Source organism: Pinus tabuliformis, chromosome 5_1, assembly GCF_031772625.1.
Source record: "Pinus tabuliformis cultivar Carrire ecotype Pingquan chromosome 5_1, CPIR1, whole genome shotgun sequence".
Classification (NCBI taxonomy): Eukaryota; Viridiplantae; Streptophyta; class Pinopsida; order Pinales; family Pinaceae; genus Pinus; species Pinus tabuliformis.
Genome location: NC_142305.1, coordinates 67,369,455 through 67,391,141, shown reverse-complemented (window position 1 = coordinate 67,391,141; position 21,687 = coordinate 67,369,455). Strand labels below are relative to the sequence as shown.

At 40.3% G+C, this 21,687-nt stretch overlaps 1 protein-coding gene across 4 annotated transcripts in view; it reads left to right on the top strand.

The window, feature by feature from the left end:
- Positions 1 to 3,508: 3,508 nt before the first annotated feature.
- Positions 3,509 to 21,687, top strand: part of LOC149163480 (ADP-ribosylation factor GTPase-activating protein AGD12-like) — a 210,658-nt gene continuing 192,479 nt past the window's right edge. Inside the window, exons 1-2 of one of the 4 annotated variants that reach the window (XM_089431744.1) lie at positions 3,509 to 3,855; positions 4,389 to 4,486. In XM_089431744.1, the coding sequence (XP_089287870.1) occupies positions 4,435 to 4,486 (52 nt within the window). In that variant the 5' untranslated portion in view covers positions 3,509 to 3,855; positions 4,389 to 4,434. Of the gene's footprint in view, positions 3,856 to 3,891; positions 4,091 to 4,388; positions 4,487 to 21,687 lie in introns of those variants that run through there. The other 3 variants (XM_089431745.1, XM_089431746.1, XM_089431747.1) reach the window with 3 other exon arrangements.

Sequence of the window (21,687 nt, the reverse complement as noted above, 5' to 3'; positions counted from 1 at the left end):
AGCGAAAAATATTTTAAAAAAGTTTACGTTAACTACCCAACAAAAAATAATTAAAAAAACTAAGGTAGAATTTTTATTTTAACATAGGTTATTTTTATTTTTATTTGAAACTTTAACTCAATTAGCTAACAAAAATTGATATAAAAAAATAATAACATAGAATTTTTATTTTCTTTTTTATTTGACCTAGTCAAAATGTTTACAAGACAAGGACCTTACAACATCTCTAGCATGTTGGGCTGGAGAGCGCCTGACGCAATGAATACAACATTGAACAAGAATAATTTCTAAAAAGCCATTGCTTGAAAAAATTCAATATCTTTGAAAACCTAAAAATTGATGATAAAAGCATTTCCTCTTGGATTCTTTGTCTCATGCACACCTATATTAAATTTTAATTTCAAAATAAGTATTATTATTCTTACTTTTCTAATATTTTTTCTCATCCAATCATGATGATTGAGAGAATTTGAAAAGAAAAAAAGAAACAATTTCATTACCAAACATATATACTAAATTTAATGTCAACAAAAGTTAACCATCATCATTATCATCCTTTTTAACATGATATATTATTAAAACTATTAATAAATATTATAATTATTTAAATTTTATAAATTAATCTAATCATGATATAATAATAATATCTAATATGATTATTTGAAGACATTTTCAAAAGAAATCACATTGGTAGAATTGGGCCGACGCGTTTCGAACCAACCAGTGTGGTTCATAATAACTTACTTTTAATGTGAAAAAATTTAAAATTTATCATAATTAAAATAAACTTAACTTTATTTGAAACTCAAATATTTAAAGAATGAATTTTTATTATTTATATATATATATATATTGAAAAACACAATATGTGCATCTATCGCCTGAGCTCAACTTCAACAATTTTATCTCATATATTCTTAAATGATAAAAAACATTATATAGAACAGTTTGGGGAGAAGAATGCTTTCATGATAGTTTATCTGTTTCAGTTTTTTTGGAACAATTAACAGTCTCTTTCAGAGGCCCTGAGAGGCAACCAGCCTCAGTATGCATATGCTCAGCATCTACAGAATGTAATTTCTCTTGACTTAATAGAAATTACGACTTTTTCTACGGGAAAAAAAGATTAAAAACATTATATAATTTTGATAATTTTTAATATTCAATAAAACTAAATTTAAAATAAATTAAAGCTATTTTAATTTTTTATATATTTGTTATATATGATAATTATTTTAAATTTAAGTTATATATATACACATGATAAAATTTTAAATTTAAGTTAATTTATCTTCAATGGGGTTTTTAATGTAAGCCTTCATGTGGTAGGATCAAAGTGTCGTTGCCACATGCAATAACTTAGCTAGATGTAGACACCTACTTAGCTATGTTAATTAACCTATCTAAACTTACGTTCACATTAAGGCAAATGAATACACGCGATCTTGTCACACAAGCATATCTTACTTCTAAAGAATTCACTAGGGAACAATTCATAGTGGTTTTTAGTTCTATGATGCTTCTCATTGTTTTATCTTCCCAATTCCTTTTTTCCTTCTGATCAATGAAGTTTCTCTCTAACCCTCCTTTTTTAGTGGCCCTTCTTTTCAATCCCTTCAATTCTTCGTTCTTGAGCTTTTCGAATTTTGTTACCCAAGATTTAAGCTCTTTGTCTAAGGTTTTAGAGTTGTTAGCTTGCTCAAGTGGTCTAAAAGTTTTATCTTGGCTACAATCTCTCCAACCCTAAGATCTTTGGTCCTTTAACCTTGTGCGTTACTTCCTTCCCTCTATTGCCATGATCCATTAGAGAGCCATATGTCCATGAGGAGGGTAATGTGGTTCTTTGGGGGGTTCTCACCTTTGGTTCAGAGTTGAGTTGTTCGCTAGATGATATCACAATCATATCTCTCTAGAGGTAAAAAATGAGATCAATAATATAAAGGAGGCTATTAGATAAGATCAATGAAGCTTCATAAACACATAATTTATGGAATAACTTGAAACTTGGATGCCAAACACTAGGCATATGTAGAGAACGTAGGACCAATACCTCTACATGATAGACCTATACTGGAATTTAAAGACACTCCTTGGCAAGGTTTTGCTGGATTTCCAAGATGGACTGGATCAAATCGTGATGAAATTGGAGGGCATATAGTTGCAATTGATGGACATAAAAGGTTGTCTTGCTCGTACTGAGGTAGGTTCGGCTCCACGCTCAGGCCCATGAACAAACAACAAGGATGCAACTCACCTAATTGATGTGGAAACACTTCTCTCCTCTTGATTTTTATATTGCAATATTATTTGGCTTTTTCAAGCAGTTTGAGACTAAGTTTGATGCTCAATTTTGGTTGCAAACTGGTTTTCCTAATAAAAAAACAACTCTTAATTACTGTGAATTTTTTAGTTTTTTCTTTCATTTTAATACTACATCTTACCGATCACTTGTTTTGTCACTAGTGTGTGAGAAAATAGTAATAAACAACCACTATTTACATATATAAATTTTATATAATTTAAATAAATGAAAAAAATAATTTAATTATATATTTGAATGATACCTAATGACTTAATTTTTTAATAATATAACACCGACATTAAGTAATATAACATAATATCATATGAAATGAAATGAAATGATATTTTAAGGTCCACGTGACTAAAAATAGTCTATAAGATCATTAGTTCCTTGCTTTTCGCTTTTTGCAATTCAAATTTGATGATGAGCTGGCCCAACCTTCCAACAATCCCCTCACTAAAAAGACAATGCCAAAAAACTGATGCTAACATGTTCTCATAACTTTCTCTGATGTCTTTGAGTGCATCACATTCCAAAATGAAATGTTTTTCCGATTCCACGTACACACCCGTTCTTCCCAAGCTTCTTTAGGCCTTTTCCACCGTCGTGTTTCACACCGAAGTTGATGTGAGTTAGTCCTTAATTGAGCAATAAGAACCTTTGCCCTCCACGAAATGCTAGCTCCAATGAACTGTTTTTGTTGTAAATCATACATAGGGTTGAATCCCTGAATGTAATATTTCTTCTTTCTACCCAACTCTTTTCCCCATACCATTTTACGAAACTTCTCCATAACAAAATCTTTTAGCTCCTTGCTATTTGTGGGATTAAAACATATATTCCATTTTTATATCCATGTATAGTTTTATTTAATCCATATTTTCTTTCTTTCATTTATTCATATACAATAATATCTTTTTTTTTTATAATATTATAACTAGTATAAACCATTTATTTATTTATTTTTATAATATTATAACTAATATAAACAAAATTATTGTTACGTCATAATCATTTGGTCAATCACAATAAATAAATACAAACATAATCATAGCTTGGGAAAATGTCAATCAAATTACACCAATTTAATTTGCCAAGCAGACACTCTTTTGAAAGTGGAGACGATCCATGATAAAGCCATAATAATAAGACAAAAGTCGCTTCCTTTCTTCCTTTAAAGTACATTGAGTCATGTTCTCGTGCTTAAAAATATTGAGGAGAATGGAAAAAGCTGAAACCATTCGTGGTAGCAACTATACGTAGTAAACCAATTATTAAGAGCTCTACCTAACGCCCACCAAACTCATCTAGCGAGCTGCCAAATTAAGCGGCAGCGTCAACGGGGTCTCTAGGTTTGGAGTGAAGCAAGTCCCACAAAGTGAAGAAGCGGTCCGACCCGCGGTGGCAGCTTCGAACCCTCGACCATACCGGGTGGATCTTAGAATAAAGGGAATTTCTCGCTGGCTAGCAATGAATGCTCTCGCAATGATCATCGAACCTGTAAATCATATTTAATTAATTAATTCCTTCACTGCGGTCGATAATGTACACAGGTATTTCCAAATTCTTACATTCCTGCCTTTATGGACGCATTCTCTGTTAATTTTTTCTAATTTGATAAATTGAAGGCTACGAGGTTAAACCTATGTATTGAAGTAATTGTTAATCTATCGGTAAAATCAGGAGTACAGAGAATGTTAGTGGATCTTAGAATAAAGGAATTTCTCGTTGGCTGGTGATTAATGCTCTCGCAGTGCTCATTAAATAGATTGGAATGGCTTTCGATCTGTAAATCTCCTCTAATTCATTTCCTTCACTTTGTAATGCGGTCGATCACTTACACAGGAATTCTGAATTCTTACAATCCTGTTTATTAATGATGCATTCTCGTTTATTTTTTTAATTGATAAATCGAAGCCAACGACGTTAATCGATCCTTTGTATTTACATAATTGTTAAGCTATCGGTAAAATTAGGAGTACAGAGAATGTTAAAATTGTTTTTTTTTGTCTCATACTCGTCTCTGTACTTTGCATTCATTATCAGAAGTTATGAGATAGATTTTGGATTTACTCTGTATGTGCAGAGGCCAGATTGAGCCGTTCAAGGTCGAAGATTGCATTCCCTGAGTTATGGAGGTAACGAGCTTACATGGAGAACTCGATAATGGCAATAAATCCTCAGGTGTGTACTTCATTAAACCTTGTGATGAATTATAAGCATTTTCTTCTTCCTCTGTTTTAGCGAAACTTTTATATTGATATGAAAGCCAAAACGTGTACAAGGAGTGAAATAATGCAAAGTGTGTTATCGCTAATTCAACGCTGGAATTTCGGTAATTGAATTACGTGTTTGTTACCAAAATTTGATTTGATTTGAACTCGAAAGCTCTGCCAATTCTCCTTAGAATATTATACCTGATTTATTAATTATCCTGAAATTACTATTTCGAACAAATTGTTCTATTAACAGACACTTGTAGTGCTGAATTCTGTCTACAATGGGGAAATTCCTTCAATCATTTTTGTATCTGTCTTTCCAAGATCAGAACATTCTTCATTCAACACAAGACATATTTCGAGCAAGATATAAATCCTAAAAGAGAAATAATTGCATAGAATTTAAACTGTCTTTGCTGTTTAAATGTATTGATTTACTACTTTATTTCAAAATCATCATTTTCTATAAAGCAATTTTATAAATTTAATTTTAGTGGCTACATTTTAACATAAAACTTGTATTTTTCTATTTGTCCTGACTTTGTGAAAACGATAAAACTCTATGGGAGGATATTAAATTGAAACTTTTAACTTATCTGAAATACGGGGAGGCACTAGACTATGCTGCCTGAAATTAAACTTGATGAACAGGCACGATCTTCAATGAGAGTGGCGAGTCTTAATGCAGTCTTTATGTGACTAAATTTAAAGTAGCATCATGATTCAGCAAGCACCTGAAAATTATGGATATTCAGTTGTAAACTTCTTTTTTTATTTTGGTCGAAGACTAAAGTTTGCTTTGGTAATACAAAATTATTTGCTGTCTCAGACTCTCAGCTATACATGTAGAGAGAGGTATTTTGATACTAGCTGTAAATATTTAATCCCTTCTGGGGACTGGCCCTAGAACTGACAAAGAAAATATTCTGAAAATTCTATAAGGCCCCCCATAGCTGAACTCATGGGTGGAAACCTCAAAATCAACTATTATTCCTGCTTCTTGCATGGATGGTTCGTTGAGGCTACTCTGGGTTCTTAGGTTTTATGCTTAGGACTCTTGAAAGGGCTGTCTGCTCCTAATCCTTGATAAGTTGATATATTTTATTGCCTTTACCTGCTTATCAGATTTCTGCACTTTGGCTCTTGGTTAGCTGAAAGAAGATCTTCCTCGTATTCATTCTTGACTTTTTTCATCCTTCTTCTACCAACTTCCTGAAAATCATCATGGTCAATGATTGCAGTCTTTGGTTGAGAATCCATTTGAAAAACACCTTGAGTGATGGGCATGGAATTCAGCTGAGATCTCCACCATTCCATCTGTTCCTGTGCTTTCTTTTGGCAGGTAACCATGAAATCACCTACTTGGCATGCAGTGCATCTAAAAGCAATACAAAATCCAGCAGTTGGATCCGTTCAAGATCCCTCGAATTCTAGAATGATATTTTTCAGGTAAACCCTTGCTTATGTCTGCTTCTACATAGATTCTGGCACAATTAAAGATTGAGTTCTTTTGTGCTTCTGTTGAAACATAAATTTACCCAGAACGTTACCAAACTGTTCCATGACTTCCTCTTCCGAGAGATGTAAGTTGGAGATTTGGAAGTCTTCCTATGCAGGGATTGACGTTAGATTCATTGTAATTGGATTAAATCTGGAGACCATGGGGCCATAATCAGGCCAGCTCTACCTAGAAATTCAAGCCTTCTTCTAACTTGGAGCAACTCTCTCTTGAATAAATTTGCAAAAAACCTCTGGCACAAAAGGTTAATAGGAATTCCTTTGTCCTTTTTGTTGCATTAAAAGAAGGCAGGTGTTCTGACCAGTGTTATCGGAACCAGGCCAGAACTGGTGGAATCGATCGGTCCAATTGGTTTGGAGGCAAAACCAATCCAACTAGTTGCCCAAATCAGAAAAGAGAAACCAGCTTGTTCCGTCTGATGGGAATAAGGACCCATAGACCTCAAATATATATATATATATATATATATATATATATATATATATATATGTGGGTGTGTGTGTGGGGCCAGGAAATGTGGGTTTGGGGACGGGTGTGTCACTTTCTGAAATAGGGTACGTGGGTTCGTCGGGGGTATATATATATATATATTTTGAAATCTTCCAACTTACATGTTAACAATTGTTTAAGTTGAAACCTAACAATATGCATGTTAACAATTGTTTAAGTTGAAACCTTCCCGGATGCGGGTGTTCGATCAGAGTAGGGGTACGAAGGTGGCGCTTCACATGGGCAGGTGTCAGCCCATGCGCGCCACGAGGAACCGTGCAGATCAAATGAGCTGGTCTCACGCAGGGTTATTAATGTGGCTCGTTTATTCCTCCATCTACCTCCTGGTAAATTGTGCAATGGCGCTTCATAATGTCTGTGCTCCAGCGACCTCCTCGCATTCCTCTGCGGTTTCTTGGCATTCCTCGGCGGCCTCTTCGCATCCCTTTGCTGCCACTTCGCACCCCTCTGAGGCGTTGTTGGTAGCTCAGGGGCATTCACTCTCTGTGCCCAAGTCCGTCTCCGTCTCAGGCTCGAGAGTGTCTCACAGGACTTTAGCTCCAGTTCATCGCGCTCACGTGCTGGTTAGTTGCTCCCCTCCGTGCATTTGTGTGCTGGTTAATCCACTGTATTCTGTAATGCCGAGAGAGCGTCCAAGAATGGGTAGCAGACGCGGAGGCTCCCGTGGGCGCGCCACCTCACAGAGGTCTGCCCCCATCTCTCCCTCCTCCTCGGTCGAGTTGGCACCTGAGCAAAATCGCTCTCAAGTTTCCCGAGCTGGAAGAGGCAGAGGTCATGGGCGTGGAAGGTTGGTTGACTGTGGGCATGCAGCGCATCCAACAGTCCGCTATCGAATCCCCTGCACTCTTGCCAATTCCACTTTCTTGGTCTCAGTCACTATAGAAAATTGTGCAAAGCAGCGGCCAGGCAGCAGCTCATCAGGCAATACTGCCAGAACCAGGGACAACGCCTCCAATTGACACTCAATGCCCGGTCACGGGTAGTTCCTCCTTGGCGACTCAAGCCGCCCCTGATGGTCCAAGCGAGCCTGCTCCGGGCGTCCCAACCGGCTCGGTGGTCCTTCGCTCAGACTCGGACGACTCTTCGCAATTTGGGTGCAGGGTAGTGGAGGAACCCTACACTACGGATGACGACTGATCTTGGATAGCTCTCTGCTCTCGGCAACCTAAGAAGTAGGCGCATTACTCTGTTTTTGGAACTTGCAATTCTGCCTGTGTCTGGTCATAGTATGTGTCTATATGTCTCTGTGTCGATGGTATGGATCTATGTCTATTTGTCCATGTTCAGTGCTGCCCAACAGTGCAATAGTTGTTTGTTTCAGCTTGTCTGTTTCGCAAGACTTAGAATCTTAGGAGAAGATGTAACAGATGGAAGTCCACCATTTTTGGAAGGTGTTCAGCTGTGCTAATTGTCAATCTCATGGCAAGATTTTCAAGGCCATGGCCTTGCTGTAACATTTTGAATCTTTTTGTACAATAATAGAAGTAGACAGATTGAGAAAAAAAAAAGTTGAAACCTAACAATATGCATGTTAACAATTGTTTAAGTTGAAACTCGAAACCTAACAATCTGATACTCATCTATGACACTGGTTGGCAGACTAAAATCCTTTTAAAATACACATACGCTTCATTATTAAGTTGAAACATAGTGTTGTTAAGATTTATAATAAAGTTAATGACAGGGACGACATATTCATGCTAGAAAATATGATTTGATTCCTATCAGTCAAAGAATACCTATAGATGAAGCTGACCTCCAAGAAATTCATTATTATCACTCCCTCAGAGAATGTTTCCGGATAACATAATGCCATCCTTCTACCAATCCTTTCATGAACAACACTCTAACTTATATATTTAGTGGACCTACTAACTACATTTCAGTAAACTATGAAGGTTGAGAATAGAGTTTGCACTGAAAATAACATAATAGCTCTTCCAGTATGATTCTACCATATTCAGATAAAAGTACGGTACAACGATCTCGCTGCATTAACCTGGCAATCTTTAAAACCCAACTTCAACTGTAAAAATGTCATTATAGTGAATTGGTTAATTAAGGATGCATTAAACTTATTAAATTATTTGTAAGCTACTCTTGGGCAGGAGGAGATTATCTTCCATTTGATATATCATATGGATATCCAATACCCAAATCATTTCTCTATCATTTGTTTGATACCGGCAATTTGTTAAAATTGGCAACTAGGGCCAAACTCCATGTGGGTCACCTTATTTATGGCAGCTAATATTTTTCCTAGATTCCTCTTGTCGAGAGGTGTAGGATTGGTCTAAAGATCATTCGATTCTGACATGTATTTATGGAGATATGAATTTATTTGTATTTACTTGACAAATTGTCAAAGTTGGCTAGCAGGTAAATGTGTGTCGCACATGCCCAGCAAATCATATAAGTACAGATGAGGTTGATTCATTATTAACTTATCTCATCTCAACTCATCTTCCCTCTCCTCATCTTATTGTGCCAGCAAAGGAGCAACTTCTCTCACACGTGCAAGAAGAAGGACGAATTAGGGCAGTGTTGACTGGATTAGGGCAGCATTGACTTTCTGGGTAGCATTGCCTTTTCTAGGGCTGCGTTGACCAAGTGCTGGGCTGTTTTATGGAACGTTGACCAAGCGTTGACCAAGGGCTGACCTGCGCTGACTTTTTGGGGGCTGTGTTGACCTAAAAGTTGACCAGCGTTGACTGGTTAGGGCTGACTGCAGATTGCTGAACTTTGACTGCTGTTTGACTAAGTATTGTGGACTGTTTTGGGTTGCTGAAGATAGCTGTTGAAGACTGAGTTCTTCAAGTTGACTAGAAGTCAATTCGGCTGTTTTGACAAAGTTTGACTTTGTTGATTTAGGGTTTACTGCTGCTGTTATAAAATTACAGATTTCTGATTTGTACTATTTCTCTCTGCTAAACTATTTTTTTTTTAACCATGTGGTGAATCGGTAACTGCCAGTCCTAATCTATGGGAGACCCAGGATCAATCCTCGTAGCTGCCACTATAACACCAAGAGTACATCCAACTACCTGCAAGTCAATATACTAAGATCCTATGATTTTAGCAAAGCGAGACTCTCGTGCCGCCAAAGCGGGGGTGGGGGGGGGGGGGAATCTGCTCTTGAGCTGCCACCACAACAGGTCATGTACTCAATGAGATTTGAACCATGGTCTCTTGAGCTTCGCCCAAGTAGACTTACCGTTAAACCACACGGGGGAGGTGGGGGGGAATCTGCTCTCGAGCTGCCACCACAGCAGGTCATGTACTCAATGAGATTTGAACCATGGTCTTTTGAGCTTCACCCAAGTAGACTTATCGTTAAACCGCACATCATGGTCTCTCTGCTGAACTATTGAAGATTAAAGAAGAATTGATCAAAGGGTTTCCCCGCATTGGGGTTTGTCCTTGGCTAGCCGCCACATCTTGTGTCTCTTGTCTTGGCTTGTTTTCTGTCGATCATTTAATGTTCTATCTGCACTTTACTTTATGTTTATGTGATTGCTAAACAGTGGTTAATAAAAATATTTGAAGTAAACTGCTCTAAGCATAGAACATACCATACTTTAACATGGGATCAGAGCTGAGGTGAAGACAAAGCCCAAGCAAGAGCAAGAGCAATCACCGAAGGTTGTTGAAGCTATCTTAAAGAAGTCATGTGTTCCTCAGCACACTTCCTCGCTGAAGACAAACTCCGTGAGAAATCTGACTATCACGGATGGAAGATGTCTCTCGATCTAACATTGGAAGAGCAGGAAGTGTTGGACCATGTGAGACGCAATATTGTCGCGCCTCCATCAATGCATCCGCTGCTGCCAGAAGCAAGTGGACCAAGGGAGAAGTCAAAGCAAGGAAGATCATCCAGGACTCTATCGACAAGCGCTTGGTGGCCTATGTTTCCGAGCTGACCACCTCTAAGGAAATCTACAATAGACTGGTGAGTTTATTTAAAGTTAATGATGCAAATCAAGTTTTGTTCCTTAGAAATAAGCTGAAGGAAATTAAGAAGGGCAAAGATGAGAGTATGTAAGCATATTTCTTAAGGATCACTGAGATCAAGAATGATCTCTTATCTATTGGGGAAGTAGTTCCTCACAGGGAAATGACTATCACAACTCTCGAAGGGCTGCCACCTGAATGGTATATATTCAGGACTACTCTTCTCAACAATAATGTAATTCCTGGATTTGAGGAATTGATGGCAAGATGCATTCAAGAAGAAACAAGGATGGAAGAGCAAGAAATGCCCGCACTTAGAGGCAATCCCTCTACCTTTTCTTCTCATGCTAAAAGAAGAAACTATTTTGGGGCTAAATCCAAAGGAAAGGCCGGACCGAAGGGTGGAAGAAAATGACGATGTTACAATCGCAACAAAATGGGCCACTATGCGAAGGAGTGCCCTGATAAAAAGGACTCACATCATGACGATGATCAAAATCACTTTCAAGGCAATCAAAGGAATGGCAGGTTCAATGGTACGTGTAAAAGGAATGTTGGAAATCAAGGAAGAGGTTAACCCTTCAAAAAGGCAAGAAACTCCAGGTATGAATCTAACGTTGTTAACAATAAGCAAGATGAATATTATCTACCAGCGACCCTCTCTACTACTGCTCCCCCGGACTCGCTGGGAAATTGGCTTATTGATAGTGGTGCCTCAAGGCACTTCACTGGTTACAAAGAAGCTCTCTCTAATCTAATAGAGAAGGAGACCAACCTGGAAATTGTTCTTGGGGACAACTCAAAATATCCCGTGAAAGGCATAGGGAATGTCACTCTTCAATTGAATCAGGGAAATACAATTCATTTACAAGAAGTCCTATATGTACCTGATCTAAAAAAGAACCTAGTGTCCATTTCGGCAATGGAAGACAAAGGCTACAAGGTGGCCTTCATCGATGGCAAGGTACGTGTATGGAAAAAGAACTTTAAAGATGCTTTCACTCTTGGGTTTCAAGTTGATTCATTATATCAGGTCGGAGGAATTCCATTAGGTGTCATGTCTTGTGACACATATCTTCAGTTCGAATTATGGCATTGGAGGTTTTCTCACCTTCATTATAAAGCTCTACCCGATGTGAGAAAAATGGTGACCGGGATGCCCAAGTTTAGATTAGAGCAAGAAGGTGTATGTCCGGGATGTGCCGAAGGAAAGCTCAAAAGGGGACCATTCCCCTCAAGCCAAAGAAAGACCTCCAATATATTGCAGTTGGTTCACTTAGACATATCTGGTATGATGCCTGTGAACTCCTTGGGAGGATATTTATATTACCTCACTTTTACAGATGATTATTCTTGCAAGACTTGGATATACTTCATGAAAAAGAAGGATGAAGTGTTCTCTTGGTTTCGTCACTTCAAAGCCTTGATCAAGAAGCAAACCGAAAAGAAGATCAAGATCTTAATGACTGATAATGGGACTGAGTATGAATCCAATGAGTTTCATGACTTTTGCAAAGAGGCTGCCATTAAGAGGGAGACTACAACACCATATACTCCTGAGCAGAATGGTATGGTGGAAAGGAAGAATTGTATGATCGTGGAAGATGTTCGTGCTATGCTCCATGATCAAAGACTTCTGAAGTTTCTATGGGCCGAAGCTGCGAATACCACCATATATGTGCAAAACCAATGCCCTCATCAAGCATTGGGTTCCAAGACTCCCGAAGAGATGTTCACTGGTAAGAAACTTGACGTATTTCATTTTAGAATTTTTGGAAGTCCTGTATATTTTCATGTGCCGAAAGAGAAAAGGAATAAATTGGGTGCATCTGGAAAAAAAGGAATCTTTGTGGGCTATAGAGAAAACACTAAGGGCTAGAGAATCTATGTGGCTGGTCAAAGGGAAGTCGAGATTAGCCATGATGTCACCTTTGACGAATATATGGCTCTTAGCAAAGTTGACAATCAAAAGAAGCTGACACCAGGGAATTGAAGGAAAAGGAAGATGAGATGATGCTCGATGTGGAAGAACCTATGGATCCTATTGATCCCCCTTCACAAGAGCGTTCCTCTTCTAGGAAGAGGCCTTCATGGTTGAGGGGGACACTTGATGGTGCAGAAGGACACGTTGCAGCTATGGGAACTTTCTGGGAAAGTAAGAAGCCGACCAGGTATCGGGATACTTGACCATCATGAGCACGATCATCCAAAATGAGCCTTCATCATTTGTAGAAGCTGTCAAGCTTCAAGTCTAGAAGGATGCTATGACTGAGGAATATGAGTCCATCATGAAAAACAATGTTTGGGATGTGGTCCCCAGACCCCTCGACAAAGCCGTTGTCACTTCGAAATGGCTTTACAAGATAAAGCATGGAGCTGATGGAAGTGCTGAAAAGTATAAGGCTCATTTTGTTGCTCGTAGCTTCTCTCAGAAAGAAGGCAGACTATGACGAGATATTTGCACTTGTTGCCCAATACACCACCATCCACTCGATCATAGCCCTTGTTGTTTCACAAGGATGGAACCTACATCAGATGGATGTCAAGACTGCATTCTTGCATGGTTCGATCAAAGAGGAATTCTATGTGGAACAACTCGAAGGATTTGAGATTCATGACCGGGAATCTCACGTGTGCAGCTTGAAGAAAGCCCCCTATGGGCTGAAGAAAGCACCCTGTGCATGGTATGAGAGGATCGATAGCTACTTGATGAAGTTGGGATTCACTAGGAGTGAAGCTGACCCTAACCTTTATTTTAAGGTTGAAGATGACAAACCTCTCATACGAGTGCTGTACATTGACGACCTCTTTCTGACAAGTGCAGACCCTCTCATTCATAAATGTAAGAGGGAGTTGGCTTTTGAGTTTGAGATGAAAGACCTAGGACTGATGCACTATTTCCTAGGACTAGAAGTTTGGCAGAAGCTAGGGGAGATTTTCCTATCTCAAGGAAAATATGTGGTGAAGATATTGGAGAGATTCGGTATGGTGGACTGCAAGCCATGACTACACCGATGGAGCTTGACTTCAAGAATTTAAGCGGTAGTGCTGCCGGACCTGTTTTACAAAATGCTACTGAGAATCGTCAACTCATCGGAGCATTGATGTTCTTAGTGAACTCCCGTCTGGATATAGGTTTTGTAGTCAACACATTGAGTCAACATACGGTTGAGCCTCACCACACACATTGGATTGGTGCCAAGAATCTATTGAGATATCTTCGTGGCACAACCACTCATGGGTTGAGATACACTATCGTAGATGTGAGACTACATGGATATACCAATGTTGATTGGGCAGGTAGTGTGGTGGACCGAAAGAGCACTTTCGGGTGCTGTTTCTCTTTGGGATCTGCCTCGATATCCTTGTTAAAATTGGCAACTAGGGCCAAACTTCATGTGGGTCATCTTATTCATGGCTGATAATATGCTCATTAGATTCCTCTCGTCGAGAGGTGTAGGATTGATCTAAAGATCATCCGATTCCAATAAGTATTCATAGAGATATGAATTTATTTTGATTATGGAATTATTATCAAGCCGACCTACAACTCATGTAGGTTCAGAAGTCCAACAGTCGCATCTATTCAAACATCAACAGTTGTGTATAAATACAAGAGGACTTTTCCTCATTTGGACTCACTCATCTCATCACATCTCTCTCTCTCTCTCTACTGCGCAGAAAAGAGTCTCTTCTCTACTGCGCAGAAAAGGGTCTCTCTCTCTCACACATGTGAAGCCGGAAGCTGCTGAAACTGAAGCTGCAATTGCAGATCCAAACTTTGACCAGCGTGGACCATCAAACCTCCTCTTCTGATCTGCGCTGTAGGTTCATCTGAACCTCCTCTGAAGGCTGCAACTTTTGGTGGTGGAATCAAGTCGATCCGACGGACAGTTTGCGAGATATCAACTGCCCTTGTTTGAAGGAAGCCGCTGAAACTGAAATTGCAACTACAAAAGCGAAGTTTGACTTGCGTGGACCAGAATATCTCCTCATCTGAACTGCGCTGTAGGTTCATCTGAACGTCCTCTGAAAGCTGTAACTTTTGGTGGTGGAATCAAGTCAATCCGACAGACGGTTTGCAAGATATCGACTGCCCTAGTTTGAAGGAAGCTGCTGAAACTGAAGCTGCAACTGCAGAAGTGAAGTTTGACCTGCGTGGACCAGAATATCTCCTCATCTGAACTGCGCTATAGGTTCATTTGAACCTCCTCTGGAAGCCACAACTTTTGGTGGTGGAATCAAGCCGATCCGATGGTCGGTTTGTGAGATATCGTCTGCCCTAGTTTGATGATGAAGCCGCTAATGCTGATGCTGCTAATCTAGGGTTTGCTACTACTGATATAAATCAGATTTATTTCACTATTTCTCTCTGTTGAATTATTGAAGATAATAGAAGATTTGATCAAAGGGTTTCCCCACACATTGTGGGGTTTGTCCCTGGCTAGCCGCCACATCTTGTGTCTCTTGTCTTGGCTTGTTTTTTGTCGATCGTTTAATGTTCTATCTGCACTTTACTTTATGTACATGTGATTGCTAGTCCGTGGAATATAATAAGAAAAAAAAGTAAACTGTTATAAGCATAGAACACACCATAACTTAACATGGTATCAGAGTTGAGGTGAAGACAAAGCCCGAGCAAGAGCAAGAGCAATCACCAAAGAGAAGATTGGCAAGGCTATCCTAAAAGAACTATGAGGTCCTCAACACTCTTTCTTGCCGAAGACAAGCTCCATGAGAAAGCAAACTATCACGGATAGAAGATGCCTATCGATCTAACCCTAAAAGATCAAGGAGTGTTGGACCATGTGAGAGGCAATATTGTTGAGTCTCCATCAAATGCATTCGCTGTTGCCTGGAACAAATTGAAAAACGGAGAAGTTAAAACAAAGAAGATCATTCGGGACTCTATCGACAAGCACTTGGTGGCCTACATCTCTGACCTGAACACCTCCAAGGAAATCTACGATAGACTGGTGAGTTTATTTAAAGTTAATGATGCAAATAAAGTTTTGTTTCTTAGAAATAAGCTGAGGGAAATCAAGAAGGGTAAAGATGAGAGTATGCAAGCATACTTCTTAAGAATCACCGAGATCAAGAACGATCTCCTATTTGTTGGGGAGACTATTACTGATAGGGAAATGGCACTCACGACTCTTGGAGGATTACCATCCGAATGGTACATGTTCAAGACTACTCTTTTGAACAATAATATAATTCCTGGTTTCGAGGAATTAATGGCTAGATGCATTCAAGAAGAAACAAGGGTAGAAGAGCAAGAAATGCCCATGCCTAAAGGTCCTCCTGCTGTTTTTTCTTCTCATGCTAGGAAAATAAATAATTCCAGGACTAAATCAAAAGGAAAGGCTGGACCTAAGGATGGAAGAAAAGGACGATGTTACATCTGCGATAAAGCAGGTCACTATGCAAGGGAATGCCCTGATAGAAAGGACTCTCACCGTGACGATGATCAAAATCCCTCTCATGGTAATCGAAGGGATGGAAAATTCAATAACAAAGGTAAAAGGAATGCTGGAAATCAAGGAAGAGGACAACCATTCAAGAAGGCTAGAAATTCTAGGATGTATTAAATGCACCTGACCTCCGAAAGAACCTGGTGTCCATCTCGGCAATGGAAGACAAAGGCTACAAGGTAACCTTCAGCGATGGCAAGGTACGTATATGGAAAAATAATGTTAAAGATGCCTTTACTCTTGGGTTTCGTGTTGATTCATCATATCAAGTCAATGGAAGTCCGCTAGGTGTCATATCTTATGACACATCTCTTCAGTCTGAACTTTGGCATTGGAGGTTTGCCCACCTTCATTACAAAGATCTACCCGATGTAAGACATATGGTAACAGGGATGCCCGAATTCCGAGTAGAAAAAGAAGGTGTATGTTCGGGATGTGCCGAAGGAAAGCTCAAAAGGGGATCATTCGCCTCAAGCCTAAGCAAGACCTCCGATATATTACAGTTAGTTCACTCAGGCATACCTGAGGTTGGCATTAAGAGGGAGACTACTACACCACATACTCCAGAGCAGAATGGTGTGGCACCATATGATTATGGAAGCTGTCTCTATGGGTAGATGATGTAACAATGCCTGATGTAGAAGAACCGATGGATCTTATTTATCCACCTGAGCCTTCCTCTTCTAGGAAGAGGCCTTCATGGCTTAGGGGGCTACTTGATGATGCTGAAGGACATGCTGCACCCCGAGGAACCTTTCGTGAAAGTAAGAAACCTAACAGGTATCAGGGATACTTGACCATCATGAGCACAATCATACAAAATGAGCCTTCATCATTCTCAGATGCCGTTAAGCATCAAGTATGGAAGGATGCTATGACCATTATGGAGAATGATGTCTGGGAAGTAGTTCCCAGACCACAGGACAAGACAATTGTTACTTCAAAATGGCTTTACAAGATAAAGCTGCAGCAGATGGAAGTACGAAATAGTATAAGGCTCGTTTTGTTGCTCGTGGTTTCTCCCAGAAGGAAGGTATAGACTATGATGTGATATTTGCACTTGTTGCCAATATACGACCACCCGCTTGATCATAGCCCTTGTGGCTTCACAAGGATGGAACCTACATCAGATGGATGTCATGACCACGTTCTTGCACAGTTCGATCAAAGAAGAGGTCTATGTGGAGCAAGCTGAAGGATTTGAGATTTATGATTGAAAATCTCATGTATGTAGGTTGAAGAAGGCTCTCTATGGGCTGAAGCAAGCACCCCGAGCATCATATGAGAGGATCGATAGCTACTTGATGAAGCTGGGATTCACTAGGAGTGAAGCCGATCCTAACCTTTACTTTAAGGTTGAAGATGACAAGCCTCTCATACTGGTGTTGTATGTGGATGACCCCTTTCTAACAGGTGCATACCCTCTCATTCACAAATGTAAGAGGGAGTTGGCTTCTGAATTTGAAATGAAGAACCAAAGACTTGAAGTGTGGCAGAAGCCAAGGGAAATTTTCCTATCTCAAGGAAAATATGTGGTGAAGATTCTGAAAAGATTTGGTATGGTGGACTGCAAGCCTGTGACTACCTCGAGGATCTTAACTTTCAGAAGTTATATGCTAGTGATGTCGGACCAGATTTGGGAAATGTCTATGAGTTTCAAAAACTCATTCGCGTTGATGTTCTTGGTGAACCTCTGTCCGAACATATGTTTTGTAGTTAGCATTGTGAGCTCATATTTGGTTGAGCCTCACTAGATTGATGCCAAGAATCTTTTGAGATATCTTCGTGGCACAATTACTAATGGGTTAAAATACACTGCCGGAGATGTGAGTCTACTTGGATATACTGATGCTGATTGGGCAGACGGTGTGGTGGACCGTAAGAGCACTTCCGGGTGCTGTTTCACCTTGGGATCTACTTCGATATCCTAGATGAGCAGGAAGTAGAAGTCGGTGGCTTTGAGCACCGTTGAAGCAGAATATATTGCTGCTAGCATGGCCTCCTGTGAGGCATTCTGGTTGCGAAAGCTCTTCAGTGAGCTGTTTGGATTTACATTGGATACCACTGTGATTCTCTGTAACAACCAGAGGTGGGATTCGATTATTGAGGAATCCCGTATTCGTCAATTTCTCCAGCAGATAGACATCATCTAGGATATGGTAAGTTGATGAGCAAGGAGGCTCCATCGCATTAAGATGATGTACAGGTCTATACACCTTGTCAAAGCCCCGCGGAAAGATCTAATCTGTGATTTTCCCAAACGACTTGGAGTCGTCAAGAAACCCTTGTACAAGGGTCCTGCATGTTGCATACATTGAGCTCTGGGAGCTCTGAGGGCTTGCGGTTCTTATTGGAGCAACATACGACCACAGGGTGACTCACCCTCCCCTGGTGGTGCGCACTGGAACAAGATGATTCGCTCTCTTGTGGGACAAGTTCGCTCTCCTGTGTAGCAGGATTGATGTGTTCTCCTGTGAGGCTTGGATTGATGTGTTCTCCTGTGAGGCCTGGATTGATGTGTTCTCCATGGCGATTGTAGCAGGATTGATGTGTTCTCCTGTGAGGCCTGGATTGATGTGTTCTCCATGGCGATTGTAGCAGGATTAATGTGTTCTCCTGTGAGGCCTGGATTGATGTGTTCTCCATGGCAATTCTAGTAGGATTGATGTGTTCTCCTGTGAGGACAGGATTGATTAGTTCTCCTGTCGAGGCATCCTACCCATGCAGTCTGGGACTCATGGGAAGTACCTCTCATCTGATCAATGAGCAGGGAAATGAAGTTAGGGACCATAGTAGTACTGATGGACGCATCGTTGTATCTACCATACTCCCTACGCTAGGATGACCTCCGTTGATCTAGGATCAATGATACTAGTTTGGGACCAATGGTAGGAGTGGTACATTCTATGACATTGACTTCGGGTCGGTTGTTACTGGTTTGGGACTAGTGGTACACACTCTGAGACTAACTTTGAGTCAGTGGAGGATGTTACAAGTCTGGGACCAGTGGTAGGAGTTGTACTCATTATGACGCTGACTTCGGGTTGGTGAGACTGGTCTGGGACTAGTGGTACATACTCTGAGACTAACTTTGAGTCAGTATGATACATCCTCGATCATTTATTCTTCTTCATAATTCGGACAAAAGTAGAGCAGAGCATAACAGAGCAGAGCCGTACAGATCATAACAGGGCAGAACAAGACAAAGAAAAACAGGCAGAATAGAGCAGAGCAGGGCAAGGGTCAGGCTGTATAGGGCAGTGCATTTGATGGATGAATAGTAGCGACCGACAACCAGATTGTAGATGAAGTTCTCCCTAGTTGAGAGGGGTGTTAAAATTGGCAACTAAGGCCAAACTTCATGTGGGTCATCTTATTCATGGCTGATAATATGTTCATTAGATTCCTCTTGTCGAGAGGTGTAGGATTGATCTAAAGATCATCCGATTCCAATAAGTATTCATGGAGATATGAATTTATTTTGATTATGGAATTACTATCAAGCCGACCTACAACTCATGTAGGCTCAGAAGCCCAACAGTTGCATCTATTCAAACATCAACAGTTGTGTATAAATACAAGAGGACTTTTCCTCATTTGGACTCACTCATCTCATCACATCTCTCTCTCTCTATTGCGCAGAAAAGAGTCTCTTCTCTACTGTGCAGAAAAGGGTCTCTCTCACACGTGAAGCCGGAAGCTACTGAAACTGAAGCTACTGCAGATCCAAACTTTGACCAGTGTGGACCATCAAACCTCCTCTTCTGATCTGCTCTGTAGGTTCATCTGAACCTCCTCTGAAGGCTGCAACTTTTGGTGGTGGAATCAAGTCGATCCGACGAACGGTTTGCGAGATATCGACTGCCCTAGTTTGAAGGAAGCTGCTGAAACTGAAGTTGCAACTGCAGAAGTGAAGTTTGACCTGCGTGGACCAGAAGATCTTCTCATCTAAACTGCGCTGTAGGTTCATCTGAACCTCCTCTGAAAGCTGTAACTTTTGGTGGTGGAATCAAGTCAATCCGACAGACGGTTTGCAAGATATTGACTGCCCTAGTTTGAAGGAAGCTGCTGAAACTGAAGCTGCAAGTGCAGAAGTGAAGTTTGACCTGCGTGGCCCAGAAGATCTCCTCATCTGAATCTCCTTTGGAAGCCGCAACTTTTGGTGGTGGAATCAAGCCGATTCGACGGTCTGTTTGTGAGATATCGTCTGCCCTAGTTTGATGATGAAGTCGCTAATGCTGATACTGCTGATCTAGGGTTTGCTACTACTGATATAAATCAGATTTATTGTACTATTTCTCTCTGCTGAATTATTGAAGATAAAAGAAGATTTGATCAAAGGGTTTCCCCACACATTGTGGGGTTTGTCCTTGGCTAGCCGCCACATCTTGTGTCTCTTGTCTTGGCTTGTTTTTTGTCGATCGTTTAATGTTCTATCTGCACTTTACTTTATGTACATGTGATTGCTACTCTGCGGAATATAATAAGAAAAAGAAGTAAATTGTTATAAGCATAGAACATACCATAACTTAACAATCCTGGATGAGAAAGAAGCAGAAGCCGGTGGCTTTGAGCACCGCTGAGGCAGAGTACATTGCTGCTAGTATGGCCTCTTGTGAGGCGGTCTGGTTGCGGAATCTCTTCAGTGAGCTGTATGGATTTACATTGGATACTACCGTGATCCTGTGTGACAACCAGAGCGGGATTTGTCTATTAGAGAATCCTGTATTTCATGATCGCTCCAAGCATATTGATATCAGGTATCACTATATTCAGGATATGGTGCAACGGGGAGCAATAAGACTCCAACATATTGGTACAGATGAACAGGTCGCCGACATTTTGACGAAGCCCCTGGGAAAGGTCAAATTCTTGACTTTTGGAGAACGACTTGGTGTCGTTCAGAGACCCTCTTATGAGGGTTGAGTATGATGCATACATTGAGCTCTGGGAGCTCCAGGGGGGCGCGGGGTACTTCTTGGAGTGACATGCGACCACAGGGCGACTCACCCTCCCTTGGTGGTGCGCTATGTACAGGGTGCAAGGTTCAACCTTTCCATGTAACACCCAGTGGCAACTGCGGGACAGGATGATTCGTTCTCTTGTGGACATGATGATTAGTTCTCCTGTTGAGGCATCCTACCCATTAGTAGTACTATCGATGGACGCATCATTGTATCTACCGTACTCTTTATGCTAGGATGACCTCCATTGATTTGGGATCAATGATACTGATCTGGGATCAGTTAGAGTGGTATGACACACTCTGAGATTGGCTTCGGGTCAGTGGAGGATGGTATGATACATCCTCGATCATTTCTTCTTCTTCATAGTTCAGTAGAGCAGAGCAGTGCATTTGATGGTAGAGATAGTACCGACGGTCTGACAGATTAGTAGATGGAGTTCGCCCTGGTTGAGAGGGAGTATTAAAATTTGCAACTAGGGCCAAACTCCATGTGGGTCACCTTATTTATGGTAGCTGATATTTTTCCTAGATTCCTCTTGTTGAGAGGTGTAGGATTGATCTAAAGATAATCCGATTCCAACAAGTATTTATGGAGATATGAATTTATTTGTATTTACTTGACAAATTGTCAAGTTCGGCCAGCAGCGAAATGTGTGGCACACATGCCCAACAAATCATATAAGTACAAGTGAGGTTGATTCATTATCAAGTCATCTCATCTCAACTCATCTTCTCTCTCCTCATCT